This window comes from Papio anubis, chromosome 1, assembly GCF_008728515.1.
Source record: "Papio anubis isolate 15944 chromosome 1, Panubis1.0, whole genome shotgun sequence".
Taxonomy (NCBI): domain Eukaryota; kingdom Metazoa; phylum Chordata; class Mammalia; order Primates; family Cercopithecidae; genus Papio; species Papio anubis.
Genome location: NC_044976.1, coordinates 19,416,232 through 19,430,557, shown reverse-complemented (window position 1 = coordinate 19,430,557; position 14,326 = coordinate 19,416,232). Strand labels below are relative to the sequence as shown.

Here is a 14,326-nt window from a genome sequence, read left to right as displayed (position 1 = left end):
TTTTTTTTTTTTTTTGAGACGGAGTCTCACTCTGTTGCCCAGGCTGGAATGCAGTGGCCGGATCTCAGCTCACTGCCGGGTTTACGCCATTCTCCTGCCTCAGCCTCCCGAGTAGCTGGGACTACAGGCGCCCGCCACCTCGCCCGGCTAGTTTTTTGTATTTTTTAGTAGAGACGGGGTTTCACCGGGTTAGCCAGGATGGTCTCGATCTCCTGACCTCGTGATCCGCCCGTCTCGGCCTCCCAAGGTGCTGGGATTACAGGCTTGAGCCACCGCGCCCCGCCAACATGGCTTACTTTTAAAGGCCAGTCCCTCCAGGAGGAAAATGAAAGGGTCAGAGAACTCCAGCTTGCCATAACATTTTGGAAATTTTTTTTTTTTTTTTGGCGGGGGGGCGGTGGGCGGGTGATGAACTTTACCCTTAGGGTCTGGAAAATTTAGATTACCAAGCCACTTTCTTCAAAAAGACTTTGTCGCCAGGACACAGCAAACCAAGTCTCATGGACTTAATTAAGAACTACTGAGTAGTCCCCCTGGGGCCAATCCTCAGCTCACTGAGGGAAAGAGAGCCATGATCCCACATGGTAACAAGCAATGCACCATCACCCAGCTATGAGGAAATGTACAAGTTTACAAGCTGAGTCTTCATCTGTCATCTAGCTCTTTGGGAATGTAGGTCTTTGACAGAGGCTGCAGTGGGCTCTGGGAACAGTGGATGGCTGGTCAAAGACACAATGTCCCTCTCATGGGCTAGCAGTGCCTGCTCTAGGATACTCTTGCTTTTCTCTCTTCCTGTGCAGTGAGACTCAGTCTGGGCTCTTGTGTTACTCAGAATTTCTCCAGGGTAACACCAAATCTTTAGGCAATTCATGATTATTCAGTCATTCAGCAAATTTCACATCCTATTTATTGAGTGCTAGATGTCAGAGATATTTTAAATAACTAAGTAATCTCCGGCCGGGCATGGTGGCTCATGCCTGTAATCCTAGCACTTTGGGAGGCCGAGGCGGGCAGATCCCCTGAGGTTGGGAGTTCGAGACCAGCCTGACCAACATGGAGAAACCCTGTCTCTACTAAAAATACAAAATTAGCTGGGTGTGGTGGCGTATGCCTGTAATCCCAGCTACTCGGGAGGCTGAGAAAGAAGGATCGCTTGAACCTGGGAGGCAGAGGTTGTGGTGAGCCAGAGATCGTGCCATTGCACTCTAGCCTGGGCAACAAGAGTGAAACTCCGTCTCAAAAAAAAAAAAAAAAAAGGCCAAGTAATCTCCCTGCATAAATGAAAAAAAAAAATAGCTAAAACGTATCCAAGAATTACTATTAGCCAGGGACTGAGCTAAGTGTTTTGCATTTGTTTTATTTATTAATTAATTTATTGAGATGGAGTCTAGCTCTGTTGCCCAGGCTGGAGTGCAGTGGGGCAATCTTGGTTCACTGCAACCTCCACCTCCTGGGTTCAAGCGATTCTCTTGCCTCAGCCTCCAAAGTAGCTGGGATTACTGGCGCCGCCACCACGCCCAGCTAATTTTTTTAATTTTTAGTACAGATGGGGTTTCACTGAGTTGGCCAGGCCGGTCTCAAATTCCTGACCTCGTGATCTGCCTGCCTCAGCCTCCCAAAGTGCTAGGATTACAAGCGTGAGCCATTGCACCTGGCCACTTTTATTATTTATTATTTATTATTTTTTTGAGATGGAGTTTTGCTCTTGTTGCCCAGGCTGGAGTGCAATGGTACAATCTTGGCTCACCGCAACCGCCACCTCCCAGGTTCAAGTGATTCTCCTGCCTTAGCCTTCCCAAGTAGCTGGGATTATAGGCATGCACCAACAAGCCCGGCTAATTTTGTATTTTTAGTAGAGATGGGGTTTCTCTCTGTGGGTCAGGCTGGTCTCGAACTCCTGACCTCAGGTGATCCACCCACCTCAGCCTCCCAAAGTGCTGGGATTACAGGCGTGAGCCACTGCGCCTGGCCTATTTTATTTTTTATGATAACTCTAGGAGGTAGAACCCCTTTATTTTACAGATGAGAAAACCAAGGCTTGGAGAAATTAAGTGTGTTCTCCAAGATCATTCAGCTAATCAATGGTAGGGCAGAGAATCAAACTCAGGTCATTTGCTTCCAGTGGCTGCACTCGTGGAGAGTGCCCCGAGAGTTTTAAGCATCCACTGCCAAGAGGATCTAGAGGAAGGGTCCCTAGTTCAGCTTGGGAAGTGAAAAAAGGCTGCCTTGAGGAGGTGATGCTTGAGCCAAACCTTCAATCAGGAATTAGCCAATTGGCTAAGGGGAGTGAGGATGTTTTAGGGATACAGGGAGTAGCAGCAGGCTGCACATGCGCCCCAGCGCAAGGAGAATGGTTTCGTTTCCAATAGACCAAGGTGGCTGCCGCTCTGAATTTGAGGTAGTGCGGGGCAGATTGGAAGCAGAGCCCAGACTCTGAAAGACCTTAGATTTAGATTGGATCCTGAAGGTGATGGTCACAGGAAAGTTAACAAAACTAGCTTTTCTTGTTGACAGTACCTCTGACCATAGTGGGTAGGTTGCTATGTTGAAGGCAACATGGCAAATCAGACCTAGAGTCAGATGCCTTGGGTTTGAATCCCTGTACATTTACTTAGAAGTTACGAGAATTTTCACATCTTTGAATCTCAGTTTTTAAATTTGTAGAAGCAGGGAGTGGTGGTTCACATCTGTAATTCCAGCATTTTGGGAGGCCGAAGTGGGCAGATTACTGGGGCCCAGGAGTTTGAGACCAGCCTGGATTACACGGTGAGACCCCTGCCTCTATTAACAAAAAAAAAAAGAAAAATTAGCCAGGCATGGTGGTGCGAACCTGTAGTCCCGACTACTCAGGAGGCTGAGGTGGGAGAATAATCTAAGCCCGGGGAAGTCGAGGCTGCACTGAACTGTGATTGTGCCACTGCACTCCAGCCTGAGACCCTATCTCAAAAATAAATAAATAGGCCAGGCATGGTGGCTCACACCTGTAATCCCAGCACTGTGGGAGGCTGAGGTGGGCGGATCACTTGAGGTCAGGAGTTTGAGACCAGCCTGGCCAACATGGTGAAACCCTATTTCTACTAAAAATACAAAAAATTAGCTGGGCGTGGTGATGCACACCTGTAATCCCAGCTACTCAGGAGGCTGAGGCGGGAGAATCGCTGGAACCCAGGAGGTGGAAGTTGCAGTGAGCCGGGATCGTGCCACTGCACTCCAGCCTGGGAGACGACGAGACTCCGTCTCAAAACGACTCTCTCTCTATATATGCCACTTGTTATATAGATATATTAGCTGCTGTATGCAAGTGAGGAGGTCTTGACTTGAGCAGGGCCACTCTTTTGGACGAAAGAACAGAGCTCTACCTTTTTGACTTTGTTCCCTAGAAATGTTCTCGATTGCCTGCGGCCAGAATCTTATCAGGGACTTTTACATTATTTTGCCCAAGGTCTGTCCGTTTTAAAACAGATAATGTTCATAAAGTGCTTAGCTAAGACTGGCACACAGTAATCATCTGATGCTTGCAGCTATTATTAAGTTAGAAAATGAAACTAAGCTCAGAAAAGAATAACAATTAGGCAATTATCAGCCTGTTATCACTCTAGTGTAAATGAGAAGTCAAATCCTTTCCTGGGAACAGGTTTTGATTGGGATAAGGATGCCTGAGATTTCAGAAAATGAAAGGAGAATCTGGGGAACTGAAGGACCACTAGGAAATTCTTCCTGGAGCCAGTCATGCCTGGAGAGGAGCAAAAAATTCCATCCTGAATAATCAGGTGTTACAAATCCAGACAGTTTAAGATGCCACAGTATGAAGTAGCTGCTGTCTTTCAGTCTGGAGACGGGGGATGAGGCATCCTTTTCAATGTCAGAAACTATGGAGTCCTAGCTAGAAAGACGCCGTAGGGGGTTGTGGTATCACTCTCTTTCAGATGCTCTTTTATCCTAGCAAGAGCATTTGGGGCTCCCAGGGATTGTCACAAATTAAGCATCCACTATGTGTAGAGCTTTATATGAATTAAAAACAACAACAGGCCAGGTGCAGTGGCTTACGCCTGTAATCCCAGCACTTTGGGAGGCTGAGGCAGGTGGATCACCTGAGGTTGGGAGTTTGAGACCAGCCTGGCCAACATGGAGAAACCCCGTCTCTACTAAAAATACAAAATTAGCCAGGTGTGGTGTGTGCCTGTAATCCCAGCTACTAGGGAGGCTGAGGCAGAAGAATCGCTTGAACATGGGAGGTGGAGGTTTCGGTGAGCAGAGATTGTGCCATCGCACTCCAGCCTGGGCAACAAGAGCGAAACTCCGTCTCAAACAACAACAACAACAACGAAAAAGGAAGGCAGTGTGTGAAGCAGGATAGCAGCAGGAGTCAGAACTAGATGCTAATCTTGGCTCTGCAAACCACGCTGTCCATGCAACCTCGGGAAAGTCTTTTGTGCGTTTTGAGCCTCAATTTTCTCAGCTTTTCTGTTGTTGGATGGTATTGAACCTCCCCAGTCTCAGTTTATTCATTTGTAAAATGGATACTACCTATTTCACAGGACTGCTTGAGATAACGAAGGGTACAGCGCTTAGTGCCATGTCTGATAACTATTATATTAAAACTTGATTGCCCCATGATGCCTGCCATTGTTTTTTCTTCTTTTCTTTTTTTTTTTTTTGAGACGGAGCCTCACTCTGTTGCCCAGGCTGGAGTGCAATGGCACTCTCTCGGCTCACTGCAACCTCCGCCTTCTGGGTTCAAGTGATTCTCGTGCCTCAGCCTCCGGAGTAGCTGGTGCCTGCCACCACGCCTGGCTAATTTTTGTATTTTTAGTAGAGACGAGGTTTCACCATGTTGGCAAGGCTGGTCTTGAACTCCTGACCACAAGTGATCCACCGGCCTAGGCCTCCCAAAGTCCTGGGATTACAGGCGTGAGCCACCGCGCCCGAACGATGCCTGCCATTCTTTCCCACTCAGTGCTACTGTGCTTAGGACAAGGCCGCTGCTAAGGAGTGGAGTGTGCGGGGTTGCGGGTGGGAGGGATCTTGGCAGGTCTAGCTGGGAAGAAAATCCGTATCAACAAATGTCACCCAGCATAGGACACTGGGGAGCTGATCACTGGCTGCTGGTCAAAAGGCGCTCCAGTCCTGGGGAAGGCCTAGGTTTGAATCTATCCACAGACCTCAGTTAAGGCTGCTGATTAGATATGGCGGCTCAGATCATGTCCCCAGCCAACATGGGAGGCGGCAAGGTTCATCCAGATGAAGGTGGCATTTAGATTTAGGCTCTGTCCTTTCCCAATAAGATGACCTTGGGCCAGTCACGTTTCCTCTGTGTCCTCGGGAAATGGTGCTCCTCATTCACCTCTCAGAGCGTCTGAAGAGGAAGTGTCGACACAATGGGTGTGAAATGCGTGGGTTACGGGCCGGCGGGTAGCATTGGTTATGCGAAGTCCCCGCGGGGGGTCCTTATCCAACGGGTTCCATTCCGGTTAAGCGGTTCCTTACCCAGGAACCGGGGTTTCTCGCCTCGCCGCTGCCTCTCCGCCTCTGCGGGCAGGGCTCAGCGAACAGCCGACTCCGGGGCCATTACCATTGTTCTTCGAGGCTGGGCCGCAGGGGAGGACTCCCGCAAGCCAGACCTCGCCTTTGGTCTCTCCCTCCGCCCCGCGCCCGCGCCGCTGTAAACCGGAGAAGCCCCTCTCGCCGATCTTTGCCGAGGAAGCGAGTTAGCCCCTGAGCGCTCCCGAACGGCGGCCGAGGACGCACCCGAGCGTCTCCGAAGAATCCCGACCCCTCGCAGTCTCCGGAAAGAGCCGAAGAGGCTTCCCACCGTCGGCCTCCCGAGTCATTCCGAAAAAGGCCGAAGTTTTCCGAGCGGCCGTCCTGCCGGACTGCTGGAGGCGGCCACAGCGCCATGTTGGATGCTCTCCTCGTTGAGTGAAGAAAATCCGCCGGCATCGCCTAAGCCCCGCTACCGAGAAGGGCGCCGCTTCCCCCGGGGAGGGGGATAAAGATCCCCCGCCGCCGGCCCATGAGGATATTGCCGTGAAAGGTCCGGTCTCTCCGCCTCCTGCCCCCGCCGGGTCCGGCCCCCCCCCTGGGGTCGCGTTGTCACGGAGACCGGCAGCCGGTGGTGCTGGCCCGCGGGGCGGCTGCTGCTGCCGGCGGCGGCGGCGGCGGAGGCGGCGGCGGCGGCGGCGTCGGGCGTGTGTGACCGGCCCCGGCCCCCTCCTCCTCCTCCTCCCAGGCTCCCCCCAGCCCCCCGCTCCCGCCGCCTCCCCGGGTCTGCCCCCATCCCGCCCCCCCGCTGCCCCTGGCCCCTGCACCCCGCCGCGCCCGGTCCCGCTCTGGGGGGGTTGGTGGCTTCGCTTTGCCATGAGTTTACCGCAGAAACCGGCTCTGAAATCAGGCACAGCGACTGCAGCAGGAACCGGACCCGGCACCGGAGCGGCGGCGGCGGCGGCAGCAGCGGTACCGCCTCCTCACCCGGCGGCGGCAGCAGCGGCGGCAGCGGCGGCGGCGGCAGCGGCGGCGGCGGCGGCGGCCCCCCCTCCTCACCCGAACATCAGGGCCCTCCAGACCCAGGCGCCCCAACAGTATCCTTTTCACCTTCCTGTCGGCCCTTCGGTTCTCGTCATCGCAGCCCAGGGGACCCTCCTGTCGGCCGCCACAGCCCAGCCTGGAAAGGGGCAGCGGCTCAAGCCCCTGCATCGGGCTTGGCCGGAGCTTTTGGGGTGCCCCGGCAGCCGCACTGCGGGGGGACCCCGAGACCCTCAGCAATACTGTGAAAGCTAGCTCCCCTTGGCCATGCTTCTGCAGCCCCTTTTAGAGCTTGGGGACCCTTCTCGCCTAAGGTGCCTTCCCCCTCTTTATTGGGCAGAATTTGCTTGGTGTCTGAGACCAACCCTGCAGGGAGGGCTTTTCTCTGGTGGTTGTGAGGATTACACCCTTCTACTCACCTCCCCTCGGCTCCCCCTACAGCGGGACACGATGGGCTTCCCTAATTATTATTAGTACATAATAAACTTTATCGGTAAATTTCTTGTTTGAAACTAATCAGCTCGTTTCCGAGGTAAGTTGGATTTTCAGTCTAAGGTGAAAATGTACAGAAAGCAGTTCCTCTGGATAGTTTTTTTTAGTAATGGGAGAGTTGTGATGTGGTTTGTGGTAGATCGAGATCTAAGGAGGAAATGTGACGCCGGACGCTTCCCTGTCTTTGACCTTTTTAAAGGAAGAGGAAGTTCACTGACATTACCCATCACTCACAAAAGTCTCACTTCTTGGAAGATTTGCGTTAGGCTGAATATTTTTAATGGGCTTTGATTTACTCTTCATAGGCCTGATGATGTCTAGAGAGTTACCAGGGCTTCTGGAGGAAAGTCTAGTATTGAATGTTTCTAATTTCATGTTATTTGCTCGATTGTAGAATTTTGGACAGCTTTGATTGAAAAGACTTGGTGATGGGGTATTTTAGTTAAAAACTAACCGGTGAAGGTAAAACGTTGAATTTATGAATTCCACGGAGATTTAGAAAGGTATTGCGTACCTGAGAATAACATTTCATCATGCATCACCTCCTCCCTGCACCCACTGTATTTGTGGAAATCAATAATGATTGGATGTTAGATGTGTTGTTGTATTTGTGTCATCGTGTATTTGACTTTTAGAGATGGTAGGATGTTTGAGCAAGTAAGAAGCTAACTGCTGTGAGGTCCCCAGATTATTTCACAGTCTGTAGTTTGATTCTTGTCTGTATAGATTACTTTGAGAAGGGAAAGCAGTCTCCCTTCTAGAGTCATTTCAGGTCATTGTTTGTTTTCTGCCAAGTGTCATTTTCTCTGTTCTTTAAATCTAGTTCATGTTTTTCAATCCAGGCACCGTGGTGCAGTGTAAAGATAAATTCCTTTCCAGTGTGACGTGTGTACTGATTTCATAATGTTTTTATCCTGCGTGATTGTGTTCAATTAGGAATTGTTCAGCGATGAGAAGGTGTAGTGATAACTTAGCGTTGCTTGTGGAAAACCTGGTTAGTTTTGGTCAGTGTCTCCGGGGTTGGGGAAGGTTGGCTGGTTTGCCGACTTCAAGGCAGAGTTCAGTGTTGGATCTCTTAAACCTGTCTTTGCGTACTACTTTGTGAGTTTAAAATTCCTTTCTAATTTCATGTTTTGCCTTGATTGCCTATACTTGGTTAGTACTTTTTAAGTTTCTGAATTGTGTCACTAAGTAAATTACTCATTACCTGCATCTTTGAGTTGTTTTGGTAATTAAACAGAAATGAAAGGAAACCCATAGTGGGTGTCCTTGATGTACAGAGTAGTAAGGACCGCAGTCCTGAATGTGACACTGCTTGGTGAATTTGGTGGCTTTTTAGGACACAAAGAGCTGTGTTTCAAGTATGCTTTTTCTCAGTGCATTTCATCGAAGGACTTATAAAAGCTCTGAGTTGGTTGCAACATTCAAGTAGTTAAAAACTGAAACTTAATTTTCTTTTGAATAAAAAGCAGCTGTTAAAGAGATAAATTTAAGGCCGGGCGCGGTGGCTCAAGCCTGTAATCCCAGCACTTTGGGAGGCCGAGACGGGCGGATCACGAGGTCAGGAGATCGAGACCATCCTGGCTAACGCGGTGAAACCCCGTCTCTATTAAGAAATACAAAAAACTAGCCGGGCGAGGTGGCGGGCGCCTGTAGTCCCAGCTACTCGGGAGGCTGAGGCCGGAGAATGGCGTGAACCCGGGAGGCGGAGCTTGCAGTGAGCTGAGATCCCGCCATCCAGTGTAAATAATTTTAAACCAATTTTAGTTGAATGGAATACTTACTTTTATGTGGCTTTAAGTTTTTACTTTGCCTCATGCCATTGAAGCTAAAATTAATCTTCCTCTTGACGTGTTTCACAGCTCTTATTATTTTCTGTTTGCTTTTACACACTGAAAGGTTACAATTGCTAAAAATAGAACATTTTATTGTATAAACAGTAAATGAAGTATAGGTTATAGATTTCATCAGAACATACCAGTGGTGAAGTGTTATCAACTGGTAATGGGGTATTGATTAAAAAAGGATTGAAATAGAGCAGTTCTGCTTTTCTATCCCGAGGGAGTATGGGCATTTGTATTTGACGCAAGTGGTCACTGTTCAATAAGTTGATAACATTTAAGCATCTTGGCAGGAGTGCATAGCTGGAGTTGCACTTTTCATGGCTTGAATAGATTTCCAGACCCTCAAAGTATGTGAGTATAGTTGTGTTTGCATTGAATTAATAAGTTCAGACAGTTTTATTTGCTCATTTTTTGAGACAGAGTCTCGCTGTGTCGCCCAGGCTGGAGTGCAGTGGTGTGATCTCGGCTCACTGCAACCTATGCCTGCTGGGTTCAAGGGATTCTCATGCCTCAGCCTCCTGAGTAGCTGGGATTACAGCTGTGTGCCACCACGTCCAGGAAATTTTTTGTAGGGTGTGATCAGCGTCCCAAACTGCTGGAGTTACAGGCGTGAGCCACTGCACCTGGCCAGACGGTATTTTAAATTTGTAAAAATACTAGAAAGATTTGCATGGCACTATGTCCTTCATTTATACTTAGTGTTCAAGTGACAAATCAGAAATGAGGAGAAGTGTTAACATTAACGGATTTGAATGTAAACTGAAACGCTTAAAAGTAGGAATAAGTATTGCATGGCAGGGCCCATAAGGCCATTTCAAGTAGTGGCCTTTGGCTTAAAAGCAGCAGATGTTGGGGGCCTGGCAGAGGGCAGGCCAGGATGGTAGAGGCTGGAAAAAGAAAAACTCTGATATGAAAAGTGCTAAAGGAATGGCGAAATAGGCTTAGGGTTTTCTTTTTTTTTTTTTTTTTTTGAGACGGAGTCTCGCTCTGTTGCCCAGGCTGGAGTGCAGTGGCCGGATCTCAGCTCACTGCAAGCTCCGCCTCCCGGGTTCACGCCATTCTCCTGCCTCAGCCTCCCGAGTAGCTGGGACTACAGGCGCCCGCCACCTCGCCCGGCTAGTTTTTTGTATTTTTTAGTGGAGACGGGGTTTCACCATGTTAGCCCATGTTGGGATGGTTTCGATCTCCTGACCTCGTGATCCGCCCGTCTCGACCTCCCAAAGTGCTAGGATTATAGGCTTGAGCCACCGCGCCCGGCCAGGCTTAGGGTTTTCATAACATAATCCAGCATGAAGTTTATAGGTTATGAAATTAGCTCTTTAAAATATTTGCCTTGAGATATGCTCACCCTAACTTTCCCGTGTGAGGTTCCAAGAGGCTCTGTGGAGAATCTTAACAGTGATTCTTAACCTTTTCTGGGTGACAAACAACTTTGACATTTTGATGAAAGCTATAGGGACCCTTTCCACAGAAAACTGTGCATACACAGAAACTGTTGCTTACATTTTTTTGGGGGGGCAGTTCTTGGCCCCCCTCTTAAAAGCCTAGCCCTTTAGATTGAAATTGCTCACCCTTCAGATAATTCAAGATAAATGAGTTTGAATTTAGGTATCCAAGTAGTTCTGACTTAAAAAGTACAACTTTGCAGTCTGTTATGAATACACAATGTTCTCTCTATATGGAAAGACTTCAGGGTGTAATTTCTCTCAGGGTTGCTGACACTTCTGGGGAGTCTAGTTACTGTTTTGGGGCAGCCAATATAGTTAAGAAAATCAAGTGGTGGGTTCTTACTAGGAGCTAAATTTGGGAAAGACCTGCATCAACCAGAAAATACCTCATGTTCTTAGCTAGTTTGTCATACATATATGACATATATATTAAAAACCACTATTCCTGTAATATTTTGGTATTAGAGTTTTCCTTTTTAATTTCTGTATTGATATTCAGTTTTATCTTACAGGCTGAAGCCAATAACATTTTCTGTCTTCTTTTTTGCCTGTCTACCAAAGCTAAATCTGAATAATTAATAATAGTATTTATTTATTGAGTTCCTACTATCCTGGGAGCCAGACATGCGTGATTTTATTTAATTCCCAGGAGAACTTTAATAAGGTAGTCGGTATTGTCCGTATTTTATAGGTGAGGAAACTGAAGTGCAGAGAAGTAATGTTTCCAGGGTTCTCCTAGTAAGTGGTGGTCTGTGATTCAGACTGGTATGACTGACTCCAAAGCCCATGAATGCCTTTTTTACTATGCTTGGCTGTTTCTCCCCAAGCCTGTATTTGGGAATGGGAGGAAGAATACTCTCCTCTATTTGAGAGCCAGGGGAAGGTCCGTATACAGAAATGAGGTTCTGTGGAGTAATCTAGAACACAGTGATACTGTACTTTGTTTTAATTAGTTAATAGTCACATACTGCTAGACAAGTAGGTTATCTTTAACTTATTGAGCCTTAAGACATAGGCCTTTGGTTCAGTGCATGTTCCTGCTTGTTCAGAAGTTAGCAAGGCCTCAAGCAGAATACCGTTATAATTAGCAATTAGAATTATGTAGCTCATTTAGTGGCCAGCAGTCTTTCTGCTCCTAAGCCCTACCATCAAGAAAACATCATATATTGAGTACAGATCCTCCTATAGGAGGACGGAGGGCAACAGATACAAGATGGAGATAAGGAAGAAAGTTACTCAGATGCCTGAGTTCCAGCTCAGCTGCTGCTACTTCCTGTCCTAGGTTTATGGGTTTCAGAGGGAAGTATTTTCTATACCTGATCTTAGCTAGAAAGTCAAGAAGTGATCAAAGTGAAGTATTTTCTATCAAACCATGAGAGTTTAAACCAACTTAGGACTGATGCGTTGATTTTCCATATTGGGGTTTCTGAAAACCTTTTTGATTTATTATTATTATTATTTTTGACACAAGAGTCTTGCTCTGTCACCCAGGCCAGAGTGCAGTGGTGCGATCTCAGCTCACTGCAACCTCCATCTCCCGGGTTCAAGTGATTGTCCTTCCTCGGCCTCCTGAGTAGCAGGGATTACGGGTGTGTACCACCATGCCTGGCTAATTTTTGTGTTTTTAGTAGAGACTGGGTTTCACCATGTTGACCAGGCTGGTTTTGAACTCCTGGCTTCAGGTAATCCGCCTGCCTCAGCCTCCCAAAGTGCTGGGATTACAGGCATTGAGCCACTGCACCCGGCCCTGATCTGGTGAAACCCGGTCTCTACTAAAAATACAAAAATTAGCCGGGTGTGGTGGCGCCTGCCTGTAATTTCAGCTACTTGGAAGGCTGAGGCAGGAGAATCACTTGAACCCAGCAGGCAGAGGTTGCAGTGAGCCAAGATTGCACCACTGTGCTCCAGCCTGGGTTACAGAGTGAGACTCCGCCTCAAAAAAACAAAACAAAACAAAACAAAACGAAATCAAAGTTCTTCTAGAAAATGTTTGAAAACCACATCTTTTTTTGTTTTTTGAGACCGAGTCTCGCTTTGTTGCCAGGCTGGGGTATAGTGGCACGATCTTGGCTCACTGCAACCTCCGCCTCCTGGGTTCAAACAATTCCCCTACCTCAGCCTCCTGAGTAGCTGGGACTACAGGTGTGTGCCACCATGCCTGGCTAATTTTTTGTATTTTAGGAGAGACGGGGTTTCACCGTGTTAGCCAGGATGGTCTCTCTCTATCTCCTGACCTCGTGATCCGCCTGCCTCGGCCTCCCAAAGTGCTGGATTACAGGTGTGAGCCACTGTGCCCAGCCGAGAACCACGTCTTAAATCAATGGAGAGGATTCCTGTAATCCCGATACTTTGGGAGGCCGAGGTGGGCAGATCATGAGGTCAGGAGATCGAGACCATCCTGGCTAACACGGTGAAACCCCATCTCTACTAAAAATACAAAAAATTAGCAGGGCATGGTGGCAGGTGCCTGTAGTGCCAGCTACTCGGGAGGCTGAGGCAGGAGAATGGCGTGAACCTGGGAGGCGGAGCTTGCAGTGAGTCAAGATTGCGCTACTGCACTCTGGCCTGGGTGACGGTGAGACTCTGTCTCAAAAAAAAAAAAAAAAAACAACAAAATAAATAAATGGAGAGCGTTGCCACATTTTGCCATTTATATTGAGGCTTTAATAGGTGTGGCAAGTTTATGAATTCATTAATTCAGCACCCACTGTGTGCTACTACACTAAGTGCTAGATGTAGGATTGAAGAGCTAAGGTAGAAATATTTGCCCTCAAAGAACTTTGTCCTTTTGGGTAGAGGTGTGTAAACAAAACGTCATGAGGCAAGTACAGTGATAATTCTGCTGTGAGGGTAGTCTGGGGAAGGAGGAGTTAAGACTTTCTAAAAGAAGTTGACATCTCAGCTAAATTAGAAGAATGAATAAGAACCCAGGTTTACATAGCTTTCTCTTCTGCCGGCCTACTTTTCCCAATTCTGTTGCTGCGTAGAGTTTTAACAAATGGATTTCAGTCACGTTTCAGGCCTTTTTTTTTTTTTTTTTTTTTTTTTTTCTGAGACGGAGTCTCGCTCTGTCGCCCAGGCTGGAGTGCAGTGGCCGGATCTCAGCTTACTGCAAGCTCTGCCTCCTGGGTTTACACCATTCTCTTGCCTCAGCCTCCCGAGTAGCTGGGACTATAGGCGCCCGCCACCTCGCTGAGCTAGTTTTTTGTATTTTTTTTTTAGTAGAGACGGGGTTTCACCGGGTTAACCAGGATGGTCTTGATCTCCTGACCTTGTGATCCGCCTGTTTTGGCCTCCTGGAGTGCTGTCATTACAGGCTTGAGCCACCGCGCCCGGCCGCTTTTTTTTTTTTTGCTAGAGGAGATACCAGAAAAAGTGACAAACACGAGCTAAAAATTCAAAGTATTTTCTGTATCATAATCTGAGGAATTAGTGTATGAAAAGGAGCTACATATCTGATCTGATCTGTGGTTGGTCTGTTCCTGGTCTCCTTCCCACTGCATCTTATAATATCCTTGCCCTTTTGATACTAGACTTTGGCTTAGAAACAGTACTTGCTAGCCTTAAAATAGATTTACCTTGGTGTATTGAGAAGTGCACCTGATTTGGAGGCAAAAAAACCTGGATTTGAGTTTGGCTCTTTCATTGTAATAGATATCTTATCTTGGACTAACCATGCAACTGCTCCAGGCATTGGTTATCCCTTCTCTGAAATGTAGGGGCTAGACTCATTTATTCAGTGACCTTCTTGAATTATAATTGCTTATGATTGTCCTTTGAGATTTGTGTTATTCTTGCAAGTAGAGGGGAGGGATTTACAGAAACCAGTTAATGGTTTCTTTGTCTGATGGTAAGTGACATGTTTTTGTGGTGGCTTATTGATATTAGAAGATACTAACATGGGGCAGAGGCAAAGCGGTTTGCTCATATAAGCTGCTTCTGGTTTTAGGCTTGTTAATGTTAGATTCACCCAAAGAGATTGAAGCTCTCTGTAACTTTAGTGGTGAAGACTATATAGTT

The 14,326-nt window shown here is 47.6% G+C and overlaps 2 protein-coding genes across 30 annotated transcripts in view; one reads left to right on the top strand and one right to left on the bottom strand.

Annotated features, from left to right (window-relative positions):
• Nucleotides 1-2,585: 2,585 nt before the first annotated feature.
• Nucleotides 2,586-6,362, bottom strand: LOC116274463 (translation initiation factor IF-2-like). The gene is made up of 2 exons (XM_031665138.1): nucleotides 5,163-6,362; nucleotides 2,586-2,779 (listed from the first exon to the last, which is right to left on the bottom strand). Exon 1 carries the CDS (start codon nucleotides 6,357-6,359, stop codon nucleotides 5,709-5,711), a length of 651 nt encoding a protein of 216 aa, XP_031520998.1. The 5' UTR covers nucleotides 6,360-6,362; the 3' UTR covers nucleotides 2,586-2,779; nucleotides 5,163-5,708.
• EIF4G3 (eukaryotic translation initiation factor 4 gamma 3) overlaps nucleotides 5,860-14,326 on the top strand; it is a 376,290-nt gene continuing 367,823 nt past the window's right edge. For 21 of the 29 annotated variants that reach the window (XR_004183106.1, XR_004183116.1, XR_004183111.1 and 18 more), the window contains exon 1: nucleotides 6,333-6,578. Coding sequence is in view for 19 of the 29 variants with exons in the window: in XM_031665098.1 (XP_031520958.1) it covers nucleotides 6,358-6,578 (221 nt within the window). In the remaining 10 variants the exon portion in view is untranslated. Of the gene's footprint in view, nucleotides 6,035-6,300; nucleotides 6,579-6,641; nucleotides 8,116-14,326 lie in introns of those variants that run through there. The other 8 variants (XM_021936998.2, XM_021937011.2, XM_021936993.2 and 5 more) reach the window with 5 other exon arrangements.